At 36.8% G+C, this 27,428-nt stretch overlaps 1 protein-coding gene across 1 annotated transcript; it reads right to left on the bottom strand.

The window, feature by feature from the left end:
• Window positions 1–22,040: 22,040 nt before the first annotated feature.
• Window positions 22,041–23,340, bottom strand: LOC136209437 (putative clathrin assembly protein At1g25240). The gene has a single exon (XM_066000900.1). It carries the CDS (start codon window positions 23,263–23,265, stop codon window positions 22,108–22,110), a length of 1,158 nt encoding a protein of 385 aa, XP_065856972.1. The 5' UTR covers window positions 23,266–23,340; the 3' UTR covers window positions 22,041–22,107.
• Window positions 23,341–27,428: the final 4,088 nt, after the last annotated feature.

Raw genomic sequence — 27,428 nt, forward strand, 5'->3', positions numbered from 1 at the left:
TCGAAGAGGGGTAACGAAGTGAGAATCCATAATGGCCTCAAAGTCTTCTAAGAGGGGGCACAACTCTTGGGGATCGAAGCGGAATACATGGTAATCAGGGTCCCAGAAGGTGATGGCAGCCCGGATTAAGAAAGCGTCTATTTTAACTTCACGTAAATATTTTAAGGCAGCTAGCTGTGGACAATCGAGAATGTCCCAATCTAGACGGCGCATAAAAAAGCGAAGAACATCAGAACTGGAATCAGCCATGATGAGAAGTGTGAGAGAAATGAAGAGAGGGAAGCCTTTTTATAGGAAAATGGAATAATGTCATGGGCGTGAATGATGTCATGGGCGCGAATGATGTCATGAGCGCGAATGATGTCATGGGTGTAAGGACAAGTGATGTCATGGGCGTAAGCACAAGTGATGTCCTGAGTACGAGGGATATTGGGAAATACGCGTAAATGATGTATTAAAAGGCGAAAGAGAGACAGAAATATTGGGATGGGCGGAAGCTTGGTTCAACAGAAGAATACAGTGGGGAGGCTAGTCGACGAGAGACAACCAGAAGGCTAAAATTGCCGTAAAACGTCATTCATGCGCATTCATTTCATACATACATGCATATACCACTACACGCATACAAAAATGATAAAAAAAAGTAAGTAAAAAAAAAGGTACGACGTGACGTAAAGGTAAAAAGTAAATAATTAATTACCAAGTGCACAAACCTCCGATTCGCAGTCCGTTTTAGCCTGCGTTTTTACCGAGCAGTGACCATTGTCCAGGGAGATGACTCTAGACGACAGTCAAAGTTTACAGAACAGTGGCGCCAGTCAAGATACAGACAACAGTCACCAGGAAAATAATTTTTAGCCCGAAAAGATTCCAGGCGAAGGGATAAGGTCATTCCTATTCACAACTTCAGTATGCGAGACCGTGGCTCTAGTCAAAATACAGACGACAGTGTGTCGAAATTCAAAATCGCTAGAAAGAGCAATTTTACTTGCGGTCGATTTAGAGACTAGGGTCGCTAGAAAGAGAAATTTTACCTGCGGTCGATTTAGAGACTAGGGTCGCTAGAAAGAGCAATTTTACCTGCGGTCGATGTAGAGACTAGGGTCGCTAGAAAGAGCAACTTTACCTACGGTCGATGTAGAGACTAGGGTCGCTAGAAAGAGCAATATTACCTGCGGTCGATGTAGAGACTAGGGTCGCTAGAAAGAGCAACTTTACCTGCGGTCGATGTAGAGACTAGGGTCGCTAGAAAGAGCAATATTACCTGCGGTCGATGTAGAGACTAGGTTCGCTAGAAGGAGCAACTTTACCTCCGGTCGATGTAGAGACTAGGGTCGCTAGAAAGAGCAATATTACCTGCGGTCGATGTAGAGACTAGGGTCGTTAGAAAGAGCAATTTTACCTGCGGTCGATGTAGAGACTAGGGTCGCTAGAGAGAGCAACTTTACATGCCGTCGATGTAGAGACTAGGGTCGCTAGAAAGAGCAATCTTACATGCGGTTGATTTAGAAACTAGGGTGGCTAGAAAAAGCTAAGGGAAGACGGTCAATGAAGAGACTGAAGACGAGGAAGGAACTTGCGACATGGAGATCAGGTATTGCTCCTCCCACTCTATATGTGTCTTTTACTTTAATATGGTTTCCATTGCATGTGTCGCATTCGCGAAAAAGTTTTTTTCGAAAAAGCACACACGTCACTGTTAAAATAAGAAAGTAGGGGCAACTGTAGACACCGAGTCGGAGGACCTGTGATGAAAACCCATGGCAGACGGTTAGAGCGGTTGATTCCAATAATAAAAAAATAAAAAAATAAAAAAACCACGAAAGGGTCCGAAGGGACCGCGTGTCGTCAAATAGACGGCTCGCGAGTGCCCAACGGCGTTGGGCGAGCGCCCAGCGGCGGCCGGCGCGCGCCCGATGGCAGTTGAGCGTGCGCCCAACATGCGCTGGGCGCACGCCCAACGGCAGTTGGGCGCGCGCGCCCAACCGGCGTTGGGCGTCCGCCCAACGTCTGTTGGGCGCGCGCCCAACGCGAAGTTGGGCGTCCGCCCAAACTCCCGTTGGGCGCACGCCCAACCTTGGGATCTGTGCTTATAAAAGGCACGAATCCCCATGCATTTAGGGGGGGATTTTTGGAGCTTCTCACTCTATAACATTTTTTAGAGAGAGAAAGTGATTTTTTTGGGAAAAAACATTTTTTTTCCTAAAAAATTTGAAAATTCCTAAAAGTTGAATATTTTACCAAACACGAAAAAAACACCAAAAAATCTTAACTCGTGGAATCGACCGACATCAAACCGTCAATACTGATCTTGAGGTATTATCCGACGACTAGACTCGTTTTATTTATTTCATCTATTTATTTTATTTATAGTTTTGTTTCTTTATTTATTTATTTAGTTATTTATTTATCACGTTTATTTATTTTTCCGTATTTATTTAATTCCCGTCTCGTATTAAATAAACGTTTTGTTTTGTTTTGAAATAAAAACCTCGTTTTAAAAGTCCCAACACGAACCGTGACCCGATTTAAGGGGAGTTCGGCATTAAAACGTTGTAAATATAGAATTTAGAAAAGTTTTTTTAAATTAACGTTTTGAAATAAAACATCGTTTTAGGAGTATCCGTTATAGACTATGATCCAATTTGGGTAGTTCGGAGGCCCAAAATGATAGAATAGAGTAGATTTAAAGTGTTTGAATAAATCTGGAAACTGTTGGGATGATTCTGTAATTCTACATTTTCTGTCACTAAAGGCTGTTTACAGACGGATTTTCCGTCGGTAAAGCTGCTGTAATTATAAAAATGCTTTTTCAACCCTCTTTTCCTAACTTTTTGACATTTAATCCCTTATATATATATGTATAATTATGTAACATGTTTGTTAAAATTATTTTTGAGGTATATAACTAGTAATTACTTATTATGTATCTACTTATTTTGTATATTTGGAGATTATTTACATTAATTTGGTTTTGTAAAAGCTATATATATATATATATATATATATATGTTTTCCTTTTATTGTTTTTGGGGTGAGTTACTCTCTATATATTTATTATGTATAAAAACTATTTTTGTTTAAATATAGTTTTCTTATTTATGAATTTTATCCATTATTTTTACATATTTTTAAATTGGAATAAAAGTGTATTATATTTAGTATTTTCGTTATCATTACTATACATATACTTAGTTATATTATATAGTATCTTTTACTTGTTTTTTAATCTATATATATATCCTTATTTTTAGATAAATATATATATATATATATATATATATATATATATATATATATATTCACTCTACTTTTGGACATTTATATGTATATATTTCAAATTCGTTTTATTTGGTTAGATTTGGGATTTAAATTGATCATTCTTGTAAATATGTTCAAGTAAAAATTAATTGAGTGAAAAAGGGGAAATAAATCACAAAAAAGAGAGTTTAAGTTGCTTATTTAAGTAAAGTTTTTCAAGATATTTCTAAAGTGTAAATAAAAGGCTTTTTACCATTTCAAACCATTTCCTAAACGTCACGTTTTCTAAAGTGTAAATGGGTGATTCTTTACTAATATGGCTTTCAATAATATATGCTCAAAACGGTTTCCAAAACGAGAAAGAAAAGGTTTCAAATGAATTTTAAACTTAAAGAAATATGCGATTAGTCCGTTAGCGCCTAACATGCTAAGTAGGAGGCCGGTGGTTCATAACCGGGCGATGTCGGCGTGCCTAATAGCCTTTCTCCGGAAAGGAGCTAGCCTTCTCGGCTCGTACCTAAGTTTCCCGAACCCTCACCGGTCTCCCGAAGGGATCGGTGTTCATTTTCCATTCGTGGGTGGCGACTCTTCCATACTCCGAGCTCCAGTCCTGCCGAGCAGCTTGATTCCGCGATTGGTTGCTTTTGGCACCAATCACAGCATCTGTTGTCAACAGTGTCCACCCCCCGGTCCGCCCGGGCGAGGCCGCGGCACCTATAGGTGTGCATAAAATAAATAAATGGAAATAATTATAAACAAGAAAGAATTTTGTTAGTAAAAAGTATATATAAACAATTTATACAAAGATAATGCTTAGACTAACAATAAAACGTTTTTGTCTAATATTGCAAGAAATTATAAATCCCCGGCAACGGCGCCAAAAACTTGATGCGTGCGGCGCCTAGGTAGAGCTTATGAAATATATATTATGATAAATTCGTTATGACTATGGATGTGATCTTCCTAAATGCTCTATCTCTACTAGACGCTACGACTTAGGGGCAAGTGTACCCCGTCGTATCAAGTAATAATCCGGTTAAGACCGGGTATCGAATCCACGGGATTTATAACTACAAGTATTAAACGACTCGGTTATATACGTTATCTAAGCGGTGAATACTTTGAGTTGATTCGGGGAACAACTACAAACTACTCCTAACTACGGGTGAGACAAATTTATATAACAAAAACTCTACGAAATTATATGGATGGCGATAAGTTATAAATATGACAAACAATGACTCCCAATATATATATACGATTAATGATTTGCTCTTGCAATGACGACTACGTGTAGTGTGACCGACCCGTGAGGTACTTAGACTATGTGGTTCCTAGTCAAGGCGTGTCTAATGCTTGGGATTAGAAATTAGGGCCCGTAAGTTCCGTGGCTTGTCAATTCCTATGGTTTCCTGAGTGTCACTTCCGGTAAGGCAACACCTATATGAATCCCTAAAGATAGCCCGAATGGCGTCGAAAATCGCATCCCCCTACACAATAATCAATTACGAATATCAAAACAAGTAACAAACATTAACACATACATAGAAAAAGAGATTATGAATCATAAATTATAAATATGGAGAATGTAAATATGGAATACAACCAAGCCTAGTACATAAGTGAAAAGGGAAGAATCCACCCTCGGAACTAGCTAACCGGACTCAAGGCCGTCTCTTAGGACTTGGAGATGGAGCTTTCGAGCTTAGTGAATGGAGATGGAACGGAACTTTGACGGAATGCCGGAATCAACGAACAAGCTCTCAAGGTGATAGAGTTTTGCTATATAAAAATAAAATCTAAAACTAAGTAGCAAGAGCTTAATCTATAACAAGAGTTGTATGTCAAAAGCTATCTAAATGAGTGATAGTCACTCTTATTTATACACATCAAGCTAGGGGTAAAATTGTAAGTTTACAAGGTGCAAGCATGGAGGAACATGATTTTCTACAGATTTCCCATGACACGCCTCGCGTATGGTGGAGTACGCCCCGCGTATTGACCCTTTCCGTTAGAAATCTCCTGCATATGGACCAAATTCAGATCTTATTGTCTCAACCACGCCCCGCGTAGACTGGGGTACGCTCCGCGTGGTTGAGCTCTTGAGATTTCATGGCCTGAAATGAGTCTTTTACGCCTCGCGTATATGAGTCCTTGGAACTTTAGATTGAAGAACTTCCCATATACGCCCCGCATGTAGGTTGGGACGCCCCGCGTGACAGCAGTTGACTTGGAAGACCATGCAGTCTGACATTTATGATTGAGCTTATCATTGCTCATACGCCCCGCGTGTAAGGTATGACGCCCCGCGTGTCAGTGGGTAGATCCCACGTGGTGCCTGCGGATTGAGCAATCATTTCTGACTTGGTGTTCCACGCCCCGCGTAGAGGATGATATGCCCCGCGTATGTCAGTGGATTTTTGCTCCTTACTCGTACCTGAAATACAATTCTCGAGAGCCGAGTTAGCTTGACGTTTTATTTTCTAAATTAATAAAAAATACGGAAAATTATCCGAAAGTACGGAGTTTATTTTTATTTCGTTATTTTATTAAAACATTCTATTTTTGCAATTAAACTTATTTATTTAATCCAAAATTAAACCGTAAATCACGCTAAAAGATAGGGACGAAATGCCCCTATCATCGTCCTTGGAACAAACATCATTTTAATAACGCGGAGGGTCGTGCAACCCCGCACTCACCGTTTGTTTTGCACTAACAAAAACAAAAACAAAAATCAAATAAACAACAAAATAATTAAACTAATTTATTGATTCTTAAATTTTTCCGACACACTACCTCCCTCGGAAATTAATTAAAAGTTTCGTTATTTGTTCTTAAATGTAAAGACGTTAAATCAAAGGATCGGTTTAATTAAGAAGTTTTAGTCTTGATTCTGAAGTTATAGAATTTATGTAAAGCCTAAGTTCGTACCAAACAAAAGCATTGAGTCCTAACCCACAGGTTATCTCTATAATGAAATTTAAAAAGGCAATAAAAACGGGATAGTTGAAAATTTGACGAGAACTTGAACGTACACAATTTAACCCGAAATTTTTGTGAGGAATTTTTGAGCCTAAAAGAGTTTGTATGAGAACTCTATGTCTTTCACAATTTTTTGAGAGCTTTGACTTCACTCGATTCATAGAGTTTGCACCTAATACCGGGTTAAGTACACTTATGTTGGTAAAAATGGCAATAGATGATAAAACGAACCCACTTAGGCTAATTCTTTTCTTAAATTATTTTTCTCTTTTTCATTAACCTCTAGGAAACCCCCTCGAGCCTATTAACCGGTTTCTTTGTTAATACCTTTTTAACATCTAACCCTTTTTCCTCTTGTTTAAATACCAACGAAATCAAATCGCACCAAATAAGCCAAGGCCTTGACAAGTAAGCACCATAAGCTTTCGAAATCGTTTTTGTGCCGCTCTCAAAACAAAAAGGAAAAAACACAATAAAGAGCAAAAGGCATTCTCAAGCTCCACCCGAGCAATTTCGAGTTATATTTTACAAACTTGCTAAGGCCAAAATAAAAACACGGTGCGATCATCAAAATGGTGTTTGAACTCGAGTCTCTAAAAATTAACCACTAAAAAGCCACCCACATTACAACCCCCCTCCGGGTTCATTTTTAATATTGCCTAAACCATAACATAGGAGGAAAAAAACCCGGATGAAAATGCAAACTCAAAGTGACTTCGAGTAAGTGCAAAAACACCGACCCACCAAAATTTGATCATGCAGGTCTCAAACGTTTTAATAAAATAACGAAATAAAAATAAAATCCGTACTTTCGGTTAATTATCTTTATTTTTGATTAATTTAGAAAATAAAACGTCAAGCTAACTCGGCTCTCGAGAATTGTATTTCAGGTACAAGTAAGGAGCAAAAATCCACCGACATACGCAGGGCGTATCACCCTCCACGCGGGGCGTGGAACATCCAGTCAGAAATAACTGCTCAATCCACAGGCACCACGTGGGACTAACCCACTGATACGCGGGGCGTGAGACATCTAGTCAGAGATGATAAGATCAATCATGAAAGTTAGACTGCATGGTCTTCCAAGTCAACTGCTCTCACGCGGGGCATATATGGGAAGTTCTTCAATCTAAAGTTCCAAGGACTCACATACACGAGGCGTCCGCTAGGCCACGCGAGGCGTAAAAGACACATTTCAAACCATTAAATCTCAGGAGCTCAACCACGCGGGGCGTACCCCAGTCTACACGGGGCGTGGTTGAGACAAGAAGATCTGAATTTGGTCCACATGCAGGAATTATTGACGAAATGGGCCAACACGCGGGGCGTCCCCTACCATACGCGGGGCGTGTCATGGGAATTCTGCAGAAATAATTTATCTTCATGCTTGTATCTTGTGAACTTACAATTCTACCCCTAGCTTGATGTATAAATAAGAGTGACTAGCACTCATTTAGCCATCTAGAATTTTATGTATTGAGCTCTTGTTATATAGTTTTAGATTTTAGATTCAGATTTTACATAGCAAAAACTCTTCCACCTCAAGAGCTTGTTCGTTTATTCCGGCATTCCGTCAAACTTCCGTTCCATCTCCGTTCACCAAGCTCGAGAGTTCCACCTCCAAGTCCTAAGAGACAGCCTTGAGTCCGGTTAGCTAGTTTCGAGGGTGGATTCTTCCCTTTTCACTTGCTAATTAGCTTGTACTCTTCCTATGTACTAGGCTTGGTTGTATTCCATATTTACATTTCCCATATTTATAATTCATGATTTACAATTTCTACTTCTTTATATGTGTTGATGCTTGCTAATTGTTTTGATATTTGTAATTGATTATTGTGTAGGGGAACGCGATTTCCGACGCCATTCGAGCTATCTTTAGGGATTCATATAGGTGTTGCCTTACCGAAAGTGACACACCGGAAACCGTAGGAATTGACAAGCCACGGAACTTACGGGCCCTAGTTTCTAATCCCGAGCATTAGACACGCCTTGACTAGGAACCACGTAGTCTAAATACTTCACGGGTCGGTCACACTACATGTAGTCGTCATTGCAAGAGTAAATCATTAACCGTATATATTGGGAGTCATTGTTTATCATATTTATAACTTATCATCATCCATATCACTTCGTAGAGTTTTCGTTATATAAATCTGTCTCGCCCGTAGTTAGGAGTAGTTTGTAGTTGTTTCCCAAATCAACCCAAAGTATTCACCGCTTAGATAACGTATAAAACCGAGTCGTTTAATACTTGTAGTTATAAATCCCGTGGATTCGATACTCAATCTTAACCGGATTATTACTTGATACGACGGGGTACACTTGCCCCTAAGTAGTAGCGTCTAGTAGAGATAGAGCATTTAGGAAGATCACATCCATAGTCATAATGAACTTATCATAATATACATTTCATAAGCTCTACCTAGGCGCCGCACGCATCAATGCCATACACATCATCATACTCAACTTCCACATCACCATTATCAAAATCATCAAATTAATTAAAATTATGTATCCTTACCTCATGATTTCTTTGGCAGTAGAGGACTTTGATATTCTCTTCACTGATTCTGTTAAAAGCCTTTATGAAGCATGCCTTGAAACTCCACCCTCATTTGCTCCATTCAAGCCTTCATATAATGCATAAGAGCTTGCCTTGATTCCAATATGGAGTGCATCATCTCTTGTCTCAAATATTCAAGCTTCTTGTCATATGCCTCCATTTGTTCTTGGAAATTTCTTATAGCTGAACCATACCAAAGAAGTTTCGGGTTAGAAAACTATTAGGTTTGATACCAATTGATGCATAGAGGGATTTAGAGAACGAAAATTATTTGTTTTGACCTTAAACAAACAAAGAATTTCACAAACTAAACTTGTAGGAATTAGAAAAGCACATATTTGATAAAGGGCTGAACCTTAGCCTCTATGAGAGTAATTTTAGATTTGATTGATAAAAGGTGTGCAATACAAAACATAAAAGGGCTTAAATACCTTTGAAACCCTAAGAAGGAAATATATAAAAGCCCTAACATTTAAATAACTCAAAACATAACTTAAGGGGTCAAAAAGGAAAAAGGCAAAATACATGGCATAAAAGCAATTAACTCTAAATGGAAAACTTGTAATCATGAAAGATTCTTGAAGTGGGCCCATAAACTATTTGAAAATTTGCTCAATTCAAGAGCAGTTGGACGACTTCGGCTGGTCTTAAAAAGTACTTAGCCAAGATTGGTGTCACCGACCTCATTCACTCCTGCCTAAATTTTTATCGGCTCGGATCACCGATCCAAGGCTGAGATCGGTGACTTGAGCTCCTGAAATGACCTTCTCGCACTTGTTTGGTACCTGACCCCTACAAAAGAAGTTTCGGGTTGAAACCTTAGCCTTTATGAAGCATGACTTGAAACTCCACCCTCATTTTCTCCATTCAAGCCTTCATATAATGCATAAGAGCTTGCCTTGATTCCAATATGGAGTGCATCATCTCTTGTCTCAAATATTCAAGCTTCTTGTCATATGCCTCCATTTGTTCTTGGGAATTTCTTATAGCTGAACCATACCAAAGAAGTTTCGGGTTAGAAAACTATTAGGTTTGATACCAATTGATGCATATAGGGATTTAGAGAACGAAAATTATTTGTTTTGACCCTAAACAAACAAAGAATTTCACAAACTAAACTTGTAGGAATTAGAAAAGCACTTATTTGATAAAGGGCTGAACCTTAGCCTCCATGAGAGTAATTTTAGATTTGATTGATAAAAGTTGTGCAATACAAAACATAAAAGGGCTTAAATACCTTTGAAACCCTAAGAAGGAAATATATAAAAGCCCTAACATTTAAATAACTCAAAACATAACTTAAAGGGGTCAAAAAGGAAAAAGGCAAAATACATTGCATAAAAGCAATTAACTCTAGATGGCAAACTTGTAATCATGAAAGATTCTTGAAGTGGGCCCATAAACTATTTGAAAATTTGCTCAATTCAAGTGCAATTGGACGACTTCGGCTAGGCTTGAAAAGTACTTAGCCAAGATTGGTGTCACCGACCTCATTCGCTCCCGCCTAAATTTTTATCGGCTCGGATCGCCGATCCAGGGCTGAGATCGGCGACTTGAGCTCCTGAAATGACCTTCTCACACTTGTTTGGTACCTGACCCCTACAAAACAAGTCCTTTACCGATGGATTTTTTCGACTTTAACGACAGTTTTAACCGCCCTTACAAATATTAGTGCCGGTTTTCAAAACCGTTAGAAGAGTGTTGTTAATGCTGCCGTTGCTACATTACCGACGATTTTTTTAGGGCGTTGGGGTTAGGTTTTTAATAGGGACACTTTACTACCCGCGGTTTTAATTGCCTTTACCGTTGATTTTAAAAAACACTTATAATAGACATTAATGACTGAAAAAGCTGTCGATATTCTGTCGGTAACTTATTTAGTGTCCAAATTTAAATTTTACTGACGAAAGTATTCTGTCTTTAAATTCCTGATCATTAATGCTGCATAATTTTTTTTGGGGGGATTATAGACTAAATTTAAGGTAGCAAACAAGTTATAAACATATACATGGGTAAATTATATACATGGTGTACAACCTTTACCCATAATCACACTTTGGTGTACAACGAAAATTTTGTCACACTAAACTGTACAAGCTTTAGGTGACCTCCCACTAAAGTATACAACCGGTATTTATGACCGGTCAACGCTGGTCAACTATACCACGTCATCATTTTTCATTGTAAAATTAAAAAAAATGGGACCCACTCTTTATAGAATGACAAATATAGCCTCATTCTTATAAAATTACTAAAATACCATCATCTTCTTTCTTCAACCCCTCCCTCCCATTTCTCTCTCTCACTTCTCTCTCTACCATTTGTCTGGTTTTTTTTGTTAAAATTTATGACTTACTCTCATTCTTTTAGTGATTTACTAAATCCAGCCCTAAATTTATACTTCTAGCCCCGTGAATAGACCGAAATACCCTTTGCACTAAATTTCAAAAAACCCAAAACCTCTCAAGAAGCCGAAACGATTTTTCCTCAAATCCAGACAAATTAGTGAACCGAATCATGGATGGTGATAGAAACCGTAAAGGAAAAGCTAAAATGGTAAGGTTTACCGCTTTATTTCGTTGATTTTTGCATCGAATTGAATCTGTTGCGGTTTTTAAAAATTCGGCCGGAATCGCAGTCGGGCGTATGAACATCACGCCCGATCTGCGGTTCGGGCGTATGAGTATCACGCCCGACCAGTGGTGCGGGCGTGATAGCCACATGCCCGAACCACTGGTAGGGCGTGATACGCATACGCCCTAACCACTGATAGGGCGTGATGCGCATACGCCCAACCAATGGTTCGGGCGTGATTCCCTTACGCCCCCGTTTTTTTTAATAAAAATTAATATTTTTTAAAATTTTAGTAATTTAGTGTAATTTTAGTTTAATTTTAGTAAACGTTTAGTATAAATTTTAGTATAAAAATTAATATTTTTTAAAATTTTAGTAATTTAGTGTAATTTTAGTTTAATTTTAGTAAACATTTAGTATAAATTTTATTATAAAAATTAATATTTTTTAAAATTTTAGTAATTTAGTGTAATTTTAGTTTAATTTTAGTAAACATTTAGTATAAATTTTAGTATAAAAATTAATATTTTTTAAAATTTTAGTAATTTAGTGTAATTTTAGTTTAATTTTAGTAAACATTTTAGTAATTTAGTGTAATTTTAGGATAATTTAGTATAAATTGAGTATAACTTTATTATAATTTTATTAATTTAGTAGTATTTTAGCATAATTTTATAAATTTAGTATAATTTACATTATTTACAATTTTATTAATTTAGTGTAATTTTTTTTTTGTAGACGGAGCGGCCTACTAGGGGTGGGAAATCCATCCCGTCATCTGCTCGTCGTCTAGATATGGACGACGAGGATGATACACCACGGCATACAAGATTGCGTGGTATAGATATTTCTGGTCGTAGGCGGAGAGGGGCTGCGACGGAGCAGGTGAGGAGGGGGCCGATTGCGGATCAGGCCGATATTCATGGATCAGAGGGGGCGACTGATTTTGATGACAGAGAGCCCAATAGCGATTCTTTTCAGGACTACCTGGATGTGGCAGCCCGGGCAGTGCGACAGTCCGCTGTTGCACATGATCGCGAGGTTGAGGAGAGCGATGAGCAGCCGACCCCGGGGAGACAGCCGACCCAACGCGTAGGAGGTCGTTTTGCGAGTACAGGTATTTTAATATTTTTTAGTATTTTTTTAATATTATTTAGTATAATTTTAGTATTTTTTTAGTATAATTTTTTAATATTTTTTAGTATAATTTAGTATAATTTAGTATAATCTAGTATAATTTTAGTATAATTTAGTATTTTTTAGTATAATTTTAGTATAATTTAGTATTTTTTAGTATAATTTTAGTATACTTTTACTATAATCTAGTATAATTTTAGTATAATTTAGTATAATTTAGTATTTTTTAGTATTTTTTAGTATAATCTAGTATTTTTTAGTATAATCTAGTATAATTTTAGTATAATTTAGTATTTTTTAGTATAATTTTAGTATAATCTAGCATAATTTTAGTATAATTTAGTATTTTTTAGTATAATTTTAGTATAATTTAGTATAATTTCGTAGTATTTTTTAGTATAATTTAGTATAATTTTATAATTTTCAGGGACAAGCAAACGTCCCAAAGCTAGTGAAGACGAGAGCTGGGTAGTTACTGCAGCGGTTGATGGTGGTCCCGTTGATGGTTCCGTGATTCCTAGTTTTCTAGGACATGTTGCCTCACGGATGTTGGGAGGAGAGATTTGGTCGTTTCTGACATGCTACAACAGATCAGCAACATGCCGAGATTTGTGTCATTGGTTTTCTGGTGCGTCAGCCGAGGTAAGAATAATATAGTGTGTCAACATTTATTGTAATTTGTATTTTTAACTATAAACATAAAAAACATTCAGTAATTGTATAAATTGTATATGTGTCATTTTACAGCTGAGGGAGATGATCGAGAGGACTGGTTTGTCTCACCTTCCACATGCCATGTTCAGGAACCTCGACACTCCGCTGTTGACTGCGTTCGTGGAGCGGTGGCAGCCTGATACGAACTCCTTCCACATGCCGTTCGGGGAGATGATTATCCAGCTGCATGATGTGTGGCAGATTCTTCGGATCCCGATCGACGGTCCGATGGTGTCCGAGTCTCCCCCTACTGACTCGCTTCATGCCATATGCATGATGATGTTTGGGGTGAGTCAGGCTGAGCTTCTGTTGCCGACTAGTCATTTATGGGCAGGTGGAGGTGTATTTGTTGGGACTGTTGTTAGACGAGGTGACGCGGCCTAATCTCCCGGGCGGACCGGGAGGTGGACACCTCATGGCGACGTAAGCGGTGATTGGCGCCGAAAGCAACCAATCGTGGAATCAAGCTGCTCGGCAGGACCGGAGCTCGGAGATATGGAAGAGTCGCCACCCACGAATGGGAAAATGAACACCGATCCCTTGCGGGAGACCGGTGTGGGTTCGGGAAACTTAGGTACGAGCCGAAAAGGCTAGCTCCTTTCCGGAGAAAGGCTACTAGGCACCCCGACATCGCCCGGTTATGAACCACCGGCCTCCTACTCAGCGTGTTAGGCGATAACGGACTAATCGTATATTCCTTTAAGTTTAAAATTCATTTGAAACCTTTTCTTTCTCGTTTTGAAAACCGTTTTGAGCATATATTATTGAAAAGCCACTTTGGTAAAAAATCACCCATTTACATCAGTTCAAAAATACATAGGAAAGAGAGGGGGAGAAGGAAGAATTGATTTATTTACAACGTGATTTATGTTCCGTGTTACATACTAATTCTATACTAATTCACTTCCCCAAAACGGGTTCATTTACATGGTTCGCATCTTAATCGCCGTTGGAACGATTTAGGTACGTTTCAAAACCCCGTTTGATGAAGTTCACCCGAATCGCCGTTGGAACGACTCAAGCGTTTGAAAACATCAAGATAAAAACCTTTAATAAGAAAACGTGGTTAAGCATACAAGTCAATTTATTTTGTACAAATCATTTAAGAAAACGATTCAAAAACTCTATTATCCACAATGAAAACGATTTTAATTACAAGGTTCGCTTAATCCGCCGTTGGAACGGACTAAGGTTTTAAAACGTGATGTTTTAAGAAATGATTTTAAAATGTCAATAAGACACTATTGATTTTCATTAGGAACCTCTAAAAAACCTTTAGTTTAAATAATTAAATTGAAAACTCTTTTTTTGATTTATTTTCCCCTTTTTTACTCAATAGACTCTTTACTTGTCATAATTACAACAATAACATATTAAATCAAAATTCACTCCAAATAAAACCTATTTAAAATATGGACCCATAAATGTCCCAAGAATAAAGAAAATAATATAGGCATATATATACATTTTAGCTAAAAAAAACCATGAAATATTTATAGATAAAATAAGAATAAGTGGAAAGATACTATGTAATAAATATATAAGAAATAATAACAAAGATACTAAATATAATACATTTTTACTTTAAACATGTCAAAATAATGGGTAAAGCTCTTAAATAAGAAAATAACATTTATCCCCAAAATAGTTTTATCTAATAATAACTAATATAGCCCAAATAGCCCAAAACTATATATATACATACCTAATGTAATTTAAATGTCAAAATAATATCCATTTATCCACAAAATGTCTACTAACTAATCACTCCCAAAACACCCAAGTAAATATCATTTTAAAATAAAATTCATTACCCTTTAAGTAAAGGAAAAAGAAAAGAAAAGATATATATACATATACTTATATTTAAAATAAAATAAAAAAAGATATATAAACATTCTAAATAACTATATGTATCAAATGTCTAAAAATAGTTTGAAAATATATATTACATAAATACACAGGACCAAAAGCTTAAAAGTTAAGAAATAGGGACCAAAACAGCATTTTTTACATTCCAGCAGATTTACCGACGGAAAATCCGTCGGTAAACAGCAATTAGTGACAGAAACGGAAAATTACAGCAGCACTCCAATTGTTTCCAGATTTATTCAAAAGCTTTAAATTAAGTCTAATTCAATCGTTTTGGATTTCCGAACTACCAAAAATGGATCATAGTCAATAACGGAAGTTCCTAAAACGACGTTTTTATTTTAAAACATTATTTGGAAATTTCTTTAGTTAAAACTTATAATTACAACGTTTTCAATACCCGAACTACCTTTTAATCGGATCACGGTTCGTATTGGGATATTAAAACGAGGTTTTTTACTTCAAAACAAAACCGAACGTTTATCTAACAAGAGACGGGAATTAAATAAATACGAAAAATTAAATAAAACGTGATAAATAAATAAATGACAAAATAAATAAAATTATAACATAAAAATAAATAAAGGAAAAGAAATAAATTAAATAAAATAAAACGAGTCTAGTCCTCGGATAATACCTCAAGTTCGGTATCTGACAGTCGAAGCCGATTGATTCCACGAGTCGTGATTTTCCGGTTTTTTTGTGTTTTTTTAGTAAAAATTTAACTTTGGAAAAATTTGGATTTTTTTGGGAAAAAAAAAATATTTTCTCCAAAAAATTGACTTTCTCTCTCTAAAAATGTTTAGAGTGAGAAAGCTCCAAAGAATCTCTTCCCCAAATGCATGGGGATCCGTGCCTTTTATAGGCAAACGGGTCCTCGGACAAATGGGCGACGCCCGAGTAAAATCGGGCGTCGCCCAAGGAGGTTGGGCGGCCGCCCAAAGCATGTTGGGCGGCCGCCCAACCTTGCGTTGGGCTACCGCCAAACATTGTTGGGCGGTCGCCCAACAGCGTTGGGCGAGCGCCGAACGCGAGGTCGGGCGTGCGCGCCCAACTGCCGTTGGGCGTCCGCCCGACGCGGTTGGGCGCTCGCCCAACGGCTGTCGGGGCGCGTATCGCGCCGCCGGGCGTGCACGCCCCCTGCGGCCGTCGAGCTCACGTTCCGCGCCGTCGGGCGTCCACGCGTCGTGACCGCCGAACGTGTGTTCCGCGCTGCCGGACGCACACGTCCCGTGGCCAACGAGCGCGCGCCTCGCGCTGCCAAGCTCGTGCATTGCTCGGACATCGAGCGCGTGCTATTCCTGGTTGGATGCGTGCGTCCGACGGGCGTCGAGCGCGCGCTTTGCGTCGTCGAGCGGGTGTCCGACTGTCGTCGAACGCGCGCCGGCCGCCGCTAAGTACTCGCACCATGCCGCTAAGCATTCGCGAGCCATCCAATCAACAACAGCGACCCACCGTAACTTATTTATTTTATTATTTTTTTCGAAACTTCCGGAATCAATCGCTTCCACCGTCTTGTTTTCAGGTTTTCGTCACAGGTCCTCCGACTCGGTGTCTATAGCTATACAGGGGGTTCTCGCTGAGGGTAGGGATGACGCTACTCGGGCCACAGTGTGGATGTGGCTTATGCTTGGATCCACTCTGTTTGTTGACAAGAGTGGAGATAGGATTAGGCCGGCCCATCTTGCTGAGGTTTACAGCGGTGTCAGCGGGGCAGCTGGACTATCATGGGGGTCTGCTACACTAGTCATGTTGTACCGGCAGCTGGGGATAGCGAGTAGAGGAGACTGTTCAGGTATATGGGGATGTTTGACCCTACTACAAGCATGGATATATGAGTATTTTCCGGTTTTCCGGACGCATAGAGGAGCTCACTTGATCCCAACTGACCATGCCCGTGCACTGAGATGGGAGGTCGGGGTACCAGGCAAGACGACCACCCGACTAGATACCATACGCGGGCAGCTGGACCGTATGACGGCGGCAGAAGTATTTTAATAAATTTTAGAATTAATTTGAGTATTATTTATAGTATATTATTATTTTTTATTGAGTATTACTTTTTTTTAGGTTACGTGGTTGCCTTATGGTCCTGTCGCCGATGATGATCGGATTCGAGTGTCCTACGCCGGTTGGATACGGTGTAGAGACATCGTTGAGCCGTATATGCCCGATCGAGCACTGCGACAGGTCGGATATACTCAGCCTATCCCAGCTGAGCGTATTAGACCTGATAAAGCAGTACGACCATGGAAGTCGTTATCGTACAGGCTCACGCATTCCTTAGTCACAGTTGAGGACACCTGACGGAGATTTCCATCGGCTCGGGGCATTGATCGGAGGAGATGCCGACCAGTTGGATACGATCCCACTGCCTGTGATCCTGCTTATATGGATTGGTATAGGCGATATTCGCATCCTCATCTCCTTCATGCACCACAGGCTGGACCGGTACAGCATGCTCGCGCCAACAGCGAATTTGTAAGTTTATTATTATTTAATATTATTATGTAGTATTAGTTTAATGTGTTTAATTTTTAATATTTATTTGTTACTTTTTTTATTTTTTTTGCAGTGGGTTAGCTGGTTGTGGCGTGTCACCCAACTATCGGCTACCCGCCGATCTGACGAGGATGTTCCACGCATTAAAAGGGAGATGGATGAGTTTATGGATGCGTGGCGTCGGGCGAGCTGATTTTTTGTTGTAGACATTCATACACTTTTTGTTGTAGATATTAAATTTACTCTTTTACGTTTATAAATGTTTATGTTTATTAATGTTTATTTTAATTTTTATGTTTTTAAAATTTTTTTGTTAAGTACATTTATATAGTTACGGGCTTAACGGACTATTTACGGGTTTAACGGCCTATTTACGGGATACAGAAACTATTTTTTTGCTCTCGGGCGTGTGAACATCATGCCTCACCGTGTGGTCGGGCCTGATAGCCCCACGCCTCACCGTGTGGTCGGACGTGATAGTCCCACGTCCGACCACACGGTGTGGCGTGGGGCTATCACGCCCGACAACACGGTGAGGCGTGATGTTTACACGCCCCACCATGAGGTGAGGCGTGATGTCCATACGCCCGTGTATGGAGAGAGCAAAAAAATAGCTTTTCCACCCCAAAACCCATGAAAGGGTAATTTCGTCCTTTCATGGGGCTGGTGGGAAATTGGGGCTGAGTTTAACAACACCCTTCTTTTATTCTATTCTAACTTTGTGTTGAATTTTGGTTATGTTTGTTTAGATGAGCAGAGTCCAAGAAACAACAACCATGTTTATGGAAGGGAATTCCAGTCCATGTTTGATGGGTTAGACGAAGATGCAGATGTCTGTACTGTTGAAGGATCTGGCCACAAGAAAAGACGAATAAGTGTAGATCAAGTGAAAGCCTTGGATAATTTCGAAGAGGCAAGTGTGTTTTCATTCGGTAACTACTTAAATTTCGAGAGATCTATAATTTCGACATAGATTTTTACAATTTTTTGTTCTGTGTTACAGAAAAAAGTGAAAATTTGGAGAAATGGGTCCAAAGTGCAAATAAGTAAGAATATGAGAGAAGATGGACAGAAATGGAGGTGGTAGAGAAAAAGGAAGAAGAAGAAAGGGAGGCACGTGGATGGAAAAATGGGAGAAAGGAAAGAAGGCGTGTCGTAATTGCAGTCATCTGTGCTGTAAAAAAAGAAGAAAAATTTATGAAAAATCCATGCCCAAACAATTCATTCCTTAATGGACAAATAATGATGGCTTCTCTTTCTTTTTTTTCTTTATCTTCACACATGTATCTATGCTCTTTCTTTTCTCTTCTTTTTAGTTAACATGAATCCATGGCCACACAGGATAAAAAAAGTAGTACTCGGAATTGAAAAGAAGAACAGAATTTATAAAGGCACTAATGAAATTTCATTTTCAACAAAAGTTGTGGAATGGTTATAAAGAGAGAGAAGTGAGAGAGAAGATATAGAGAGAGAAATGTGAGAGAGAGGTTGAAGGAAGAAGATGAGGGTATTTTAGTTATTTTATAAAGAATGAGGCTATATTAGTCCTTTCATAAAGAGTGGGTCCCACTTTTTTTAATTCCCAATACAATATATAGCATATGAAATGTTAGACAATTCATCATTTGCATCTTTCTTTACCATAGCCTTGGACTACAAAAGCACAACAAGTAACTCGCAAGAATTCTTCCACCTCGCTGCTCAAAGGTGAAGCTCTGAATACATTCAGACGAAGTCGACCTCCTAACTTAGCTTTCACCTAATAAAATGATGCATCAGCTCATTACAATGGAAACAGTTGAATGGATCCGTCCGTCCTAGATAGGAGTTGTTGTTATTTCAAGGAGGTGGTAGAGATCCTCTCACTTGCCTTCCATCACCCAGATGTGCTTTCACAACATTAGGGCTCTAACATTTAAATAACTCAAAACATAACTTAAGGGGTCAAAAAGGAAAAAGGCAAAATAGATGGCATAAAAGCAATTAACTCTAGATGGCAAACTTGTAATCATGAAAGATTCTTGAAGTGGGCCCGTAAACTATTTGAAAATTTGCTCAATTCAAGAGCAGTTGGACGACTTCGGCTGGGCTTGAAAAATACCTAGCCAAGATTGGTGTCACCGACCTCATTCGCTCCCGCCTAAATTTTTATCGGCTCGGATCGTCGATCCAGGGTTGAGATCGGCGACTTTAGCCCCTGAAATGGCCTTCTCGCACTTGTTTGGTACCTGGCCACTACAAAAAAAAGTCCTTTACCAACGAATTTCTTTGACTTTAACGACGGTTTTAACTGCCCTTACAAATATTAGTGCCGGTTTTCAGAACCGTCAAAAGAGTGTTGTTAATGCTGTTGTTGCTACATTACCGACGATTTTTTTAGGGCGTCGGGGTAAGGTTTTTAATAGGGACACTTTACTACCCGCGGTTTTAACTGCCTCTATTGTTGATTTTAAAAAACACTTATAATAGACATTAATGACTGAAAAAGTTGTCGATTTTCTGTCGGTAACTTATTTAGCGTCCAAATTTAAATTTTACTGACGAAAGCATTCTGCCGTTAAATTCCTGATCATTAAGGCTGCATAATTTTTTTTTTTTTGGGGGGGGGGGGGATTATAGACTAAATTTAAGGTAGCAAACAAGTTATAAACATATACATCAATAAACTCAATTCCTCTTAATTCAGAAATTGGATCTTAATACAAAAACAAATACGAAAGTTTAATAAATTGGATCTCAATACAAAAACAAAAACCATTTGCAAACTATTGCTAGTGGAGATATTAGCTATATTCATTTTCGTAAATGCGAGAAGGATGCTTATGAACTATTTACCCGTTTGATTTTTCTGTTATCAACCTCACGTTCCTTGATTAACTTGATTGTTGCAACTATCGTACCACCTGCAATCAAACAAAAAGGACTTAAAATCAACAGCTACATGGAATGAAACTCTCCTTTTTTAAAATCAAATTGAAAGAGTGAGCACAGTTTTGTATACATTATCATGAAAATTGGTGTCAAGAAATATTCATTTTTTAGCTCATATTTAACGTAACTAAAAATAATCAAAACAGAACCTATGGATATACAATGTATTTTTCATGAAAATATTTACTATATTACTAATGTAATTACAAATAATTAACCAAAAATGTAAAAATTAATCAAGACACTTGTTTGGTCTAATGTGTAGTTTTACCAATAAAGTAAAAAGCAACCAAAGAGAAAGAAGTTATTGAAAAGAATGCCTTGAAGATGCATATTTTATAACTCCTAAAGAGACATTCAATCCAATCCAATACATTATATAGCATGTTAGATAATTCATCATTTGCATCTTTCTTTACTATAGACTTGGACTACAAAAGCACAACAAGTAACTCGCAGGAATTCTTCCACCTCGCTGCTCAAAGGTGAAGCTCCGAATACAATCAGACGAAGTCGACCTCCTAACTTAGCTTTCACCTAATAAAATGCAAAACATAAAACTTTGAATTCATTGCTAAAAAGTAAGATGACATGAAAATGATACCAGATTTTACCTTCCTAAAAGGCCAACAAATCTACCAATGGTGAAGCATATTTCTGTTTATAACCACAATTCATCCAACCGAGTTTACTACATAAGGAAAACATATAAAATAAGGATACATTTTCAAACTTTGGTTTACTAGAGCTATGAAAAAGTGAATATTACATTGTTAAAGAGACAACATAATCAAATAAGATTATTTCAATCTCGACTAATGGCTACATTAGCCTCTTTTTTATTTTTCCTGTAACTTCCAACCTGAACAACCAAAAATTTGGATTATTTCACCATACTACACAAGAAGCTATTATCATGGGTTTGACAACATAACCATTGATTTCTCAATGAATTCTTATAGGGAGCTGCTATTCCTATGTGAACAAAAACATAATCATTGACATTAAAAACGACAGCCTCATCAACGGCCTATTAAGAATTAACTGAAATTGCCACCATAAATGACTTAAATATAATTTTGTTTACTGGTCAAATAAATCATAACTTCAGAGGATCACAAACATAGCAAATGAATTGATACAATTACAAAGAGTAACTTTGATAATGTGGCGTTAGCAGAATCAACAATGTACTCTGAGAGAAAAACATCTTATCTTGATGCATATTTAAGTGTTGCTAACAATATTAAACTCAATTCCCCTGAATGAGTATATAAGATGTAGCTAAATCAAATTGCATAGGTTCAACTTGCCTCTGGAATTAATTACAGAGAGAGATTGAATCAATTAGATTTAGCCTTGTGGGTCCGACATACCTTTCTCTATCAATTGACTATGGATGGAATTTAGGTGCATCCATCAATGAATTTGTTTTAATATGAGATGTTGTTAAGAAAATGTGCATGAGCTGAGCATGGTGCGCACGTACTACTCTCAATTACTTAATTAATTAGAAAAAAGGGAAAGAAATAAAGCATGAAACAAAAATGTCATCCGAACAAAGAAAACTAATAGAAAGTAATAAAATCTGGAATTTGATCTTGTTCATGTTCATGCTTATATACACTAACAGGAACAAGTGGGAGATAATTTGAACTTGTTTCAAAGGGGTTTGAACTTGTCCTAAAATGACATATATCTTGATCAATCTTCACCAATTCATAATCATCATTCCTATTATCTTCCTCGAAAACTTCCCATTTCTCTGTTATCACCGTCTTCATCGTAGCTATCTTCTCTTTAACATTCTTCTTCTTCTTCTTCTCATTTTCATCACCATTACTGCTTTTTGTTTCAGAAACACCATTGTTAAGCATCCGTTCAAGGTCTCGAATTTCATCCTCTGGGATTTTTTGGAGCTGAGGAATTTCCATTGCATTAAACACCCCGAATTCCTTACAAAATTGGAAGTATTGAGCAAGTTCCTCAGCTTGAATCAATGCCTTGTGAAGAAGCTTAATTGCCATTAAAGATTCAACATTTTTAGCCGAATAGATTCCAATCAAAACATTGGCAATGACATTGCAAATTCTGCTATGAACATCGAATATCTCTATAACAACACAATCCATTGCCTCGAGAATTAAGCTAACTTTCATGAAATCCCCAGCAGGTTTGATTTGAAGAAGAATAGCAAGCAAAGATTGCAAGTTTTCGAGCCTGATAAGATGTTGAGCAAGTCCAAGTTCCGATTCCGATTGAAGAATTTGGGAATATAAGAAAGACCATCTTCGATCTAAATAGGTATAATAGGAGCGAATAAAAGCATTGAAACCCCAAATGGAGGAATTAAGAGAAGGGGCGTGATGGGTGAAATTGGATAAATCGAATGGGAGCTTTTTTATCCTTAAAACAGCTGGAGTTTTGCAGCAAAAAACACCGTGCATTAGCATTAATCCTTTAAGCGCAACAACCCAGTTTTGTGTCTTGTCCATTCGAATAGAGAGAGCCCACATCAATGGCTTCAAGCTCACTGGAGACGCACGTATCCACGCAAATACTCTTTGCGCATTCCTATAATCTACATGCTTCTCATTATGGTTTGTAGCCTTAATGATGGCTGATTCCAGATCAGGAATCCGGTAAGACGTCCGCCGTGAAAGGCTTGCCGTCAATAAAGCTTTACGGTCTTTGAGGGCTCCAGAGGCTCTCTGCCACAGATTCATTCCCTGCTTTGCTCTGAAGGTGTTTGTTTAATTTCCCCAACCAAATTTTGCAATGGAAGAAGACCTCTCTCTATATCTTTCAATTACTTTAGTTTATGCTTCTTTTGTGGATGAGAGGGTTATTATATCAACGTTTAAGAGTTGGCAAATCTTTGACTTTTTCTTTTCTTATACGGTACACTAATTCCTTATTTAATTATGGGCTTCATTTCAATGCAACTTCATCCAGCCCCATTTCCAAAATTATACAACATATTCGGCCCAATACATCCATAGCCTTCTACTTTCTTTTATAAAACTTAACTACCCTTTCAATTTTTGAAATACTTCAACTTGTTCAAGTCAATATATGATTTAACGAGGTTAATAGATTCATATAGTCTATGTGTCACTTTAAGCAAGTTTATTAGTTTAGATAAGACGTTTTTAAAGTATAAAAGACAAGTTTTTTTTTTTTATACATAGAGAGAGATATAGAGATGTATCAAGTTAATATAGTGTTCTCTGTTGTAGCCTAAACACAACACTAGACTTTTTTGAAGGGAGGATTGATCATAGTCAGCCTAACGAGTTCGGGGATGAGATTAAAACCTACAAGGTGACGTATGATGTTCCTTGAAAATGATGTCCGATGTTCTCTGATATTCCTTGCTAGATATACCTGTCACAATTGAGAATAATGTTCTTCCTACAAACCTTTGGTGCTAAAGTCAATAAATCGTATTAATAGCTTTGTTCGATTTCTTTCTCTAAAAAATCCAACCCTTTAAGCATCAAATGAGAAGCTATTTAGAGAGTCAATAGTAGAGGTTATCTTTGAAAGTTAAACCATGTATCAGGTTTGAGAACGTGGATACATGAGGAGTTGATAGTACTTGCTGAAATGTGAGGTGGAAGTTACCTTGAGAACTATACAGTAAAACCTCTATAAATTAATAATGTTAGGACTATGAAATTCTATTAATTTATAGAGATATTAATTTAACAAGTATAAATTTATTGAACTGGCTCAAGTTGGGGTCAGAAGAAATTATTTTAAAGAGGTTATTAATTTATCGAATATTAATTTATTACTGTATTTCATGTTTTTCAACGTGATTATAATTAGAGAATTATTGCTAACTGGTAAGAATGTGATGGATAGTTAATTATGTATGTGAGAGTTATATCTATTGCTCCTCACCCTTATTTTTCAACTTTTACAAGAATAAAAGAGTTATATAATTGCTCCCACTCTTATATTTGGATTTTACAAGAATAAAAGTAAATATGCCAAAAATAATTTTATCAAATTTGGTCCGTACATATACACTTTAATTGGAATCTTTTTTTTTTCAAGAAAATGTATAAAGATAAATTTTATTTCCTCAAAAAAAAAGATAAATTTTATGGTTTAATTGATTTATAAATATTCATTTGTGGTTTAAAACTTGATAACAGATACTTTGAGATTAATCTGTTAATAAATAGAATTCAAAAAACTAAGGGCGTTACAAAAAAAAATGATGATTTGTTAATTTTGGTAAAAAAATCAAAGAACAACTTTATCTTTTCAAAAGATAAAATGATCAAACTGTGTCTTTTCACCTCGTTTATGCTTCTTCAACCTCCTAAGCATAAAACCAGAAAAACATTTTTGAATGGTTTTCTCAGTTGTCTTCATATTGATTATTGTGTGGTGGACACGCACATTCTCTCTCTCAATTGTCCAAATTATGAATGGGAAATTACCCAGAGAAACGACATCTTCGTATTGCGTTCATAAAAGGAGAGTCTCTATTGATGGTTTGGCATTGGCATTGGCAATTTAATGGGGAAATATATTGTTGAACAGTTAAGGGAAGCTAATTTGGAATTGCATGTAACTATGAAGAAGATCAGAGCCTCATAAAAGAAGTCTTGTTTTGGTACCAGATTCACTCACTGATTGAGTTGTATGACACGAGGTATAAAGTCTAAGGGAAGACATGGAATGAACAAGATCAACCCATTCATGCTTGTTTTCCATCTGAAATTGCAAATTTCTCTTATTACTTCAAGTTTTCTAATTTTTTGTTTGAGTTTTTATTGTTCTTCGTACTCCATTTTAAGATTTTTAGTTCTAGAAATCTCACATCAGTGAAATTAGTATAGTTTGATAAGGTCTATTACTCTTCTTCATTCTCGCCAAATTTGCACATTATATGGTTTAGGAAAACCATACCGAAAATGAGGAGAGAGATTTCGATAAGAAAGAATGATGAGGTGTCAATATATGGGGAGGATGAAAATATAAATTAAATCTTAAAAATAAGGTAAATAATAAAATGAAAATACCCATTAAAATTAACAGGTCATTCATTCATTTACAACCGTGTTAATATTTTTTAGTGTCTTTACTAACATTTTGAACCTTAAGATATCCGTTTGTCAACTTTTAAATTATATGATTTATGTTTACAAATTGGTCAAACCATAAAATTTATTTTTATATATCTTTTTAATTGGATAATAATTGACTTACTTTTAAATTCTATTGATTTGAAGTTCTTTTATCACCACAAGTTTTGATTACTTCTCCAACTAGTTTAAAATAAATTTTGAAATAATTAATTCCTAGAAGGCCATGGATCGGGCAACATTTTTATTCTTTCATTTTCGAGAATTACAACCCAGATTTATTCAAGTCATGATATAGGCAAGTTTTTTTTATATAAAAAACATAACGGGGGAAAGTACAAAAGTAAATCTTGTGGTTTGGGTCATTTTCGAACATAGATTATGTAGTTTAAAAGTTTGCAAACAGGTATCTTGAGCTTTATTCCGTTAGCAAACACAGTCCAAATTGACTAACGGTGTTAAAAAAGTCAAAAGTCAAAAGGGAAAAGAGTTAATTTTATCCTTATATTTATTTATTTTTATAAATTAACCCCTTTATTATCTAATTATCACAAACAAATCCCAAAATAAAAAACTAAAAACAAATACATTATCTTCTCCACCTCTTTAATCTCTTATTTTTCTTATTCTTTCCTTCTCTCTTCTCTATCATCTTTATTAATTTCTCTCTAACATCAATTCAACTAACATTTATGGGCAAAACTTGAAAAAAACGGGAAACAAATCATTTTTTCATACTTAATGAACAAATGTCCTTAATGAACAGATATCCTACAAATCGTAATTAAAAAAAGCTCAAAAAATGGAAGAATAAATTAAAACTTTATACAATTCCTTCTTTTTCAACAATTGATATTACACTGTTCTCAGGTACAGAGTTAAACTTAATATTCTATAAATGGTTGTATGTATATATTAATTATATAAACTAAATCTCTTCTTGGCTCCGCCTTCATTGAACTCATCAAGATCTTCAGCTTCAAGTAACTTCCAAAAAAAAAGGAAATTATGATCCATCTTTATTCTTTGTATACTAGAGTTTTCTGAATTTAAACTCTTAATTAATCAAGATTCAATCGCAAAAAATGACTGCAACAGATCAGAAGGGGCCCACAAAGCATCAATCGGACATGGCTGGTTTGAATCTAGCCGAGCCCATAGCTTCCCTTTTCCGCTCCAATGCAATAAACTCATCGGTTCGGGGTGTAAATCCCGGCACCTCCCTTAAAAATTATCCCCTCCAAGTCCATGCTGGTTCCACCGGTGATCCACCGGCGCAATACAAGTAAAAGCGGCGGCAACGATTTGTTCCTAGTTATCTTCATTTTTGGTAAACTGTTCTTTTTCTTGCAGTGTTCAAACAAATCTTCTTATTACAGTACGTAATTATCTGTTCATTAAGTATGAAAAAGAAGATTTGTTGCAGCCTATTAAATTCATCTATGAATCACTGAAAGTCCTAGCGAAAATAAGTGTTGAACATTGGATGATAAATATCCATCCTTGTGCAAAAGATTTTGATGGTGTTCTTTCAATTTCATGCCCGTTTTTATAACAAAGAAGGGAAGATGGAGAGAAATTAACGAAGATTAAAGATGGGGAAGAGAGAGAAAAAAAATTAAAAAGAGATGGAGAAGATGGTGTATTTGATTTTTATTTTTTTATTTTGGGGTTTATTTGTGATAATTAAATAATAAGGGGTTAATTTATAAAAATAAATAATAATAAGGATAAAATTAATTCTTTTCCTTTTGACTTTTGACTTTTTTTTTAACACCGTTAGT

Source organism: Euphorbia lathyris, chromosome 10 (genome assembly GCF_963576675.1).
Source record: "Euphorbia lathyris chromosome 10, ddEupLath1.1, whole genome shotgun sequence".
Taxonomy (NCBI): domain Eukaryota; kingdom Viridiplantae; phylum Streptophyta; class Magnoliopsida; order Malpighiales; family Euphorbiaceae; genus Euphorbia; species Euphorbia lathyris.

Bases quoted from the DNA above. Each gene is read 5' to 3' on its own strand.
- LOC136209437 (XM_066000900.1), bottom strand. From the start codon at position 23,265: ATGAATCTGTGGCAGAGAGCCTCTGGAGCCCTCAAAGACCGTAAAGCT.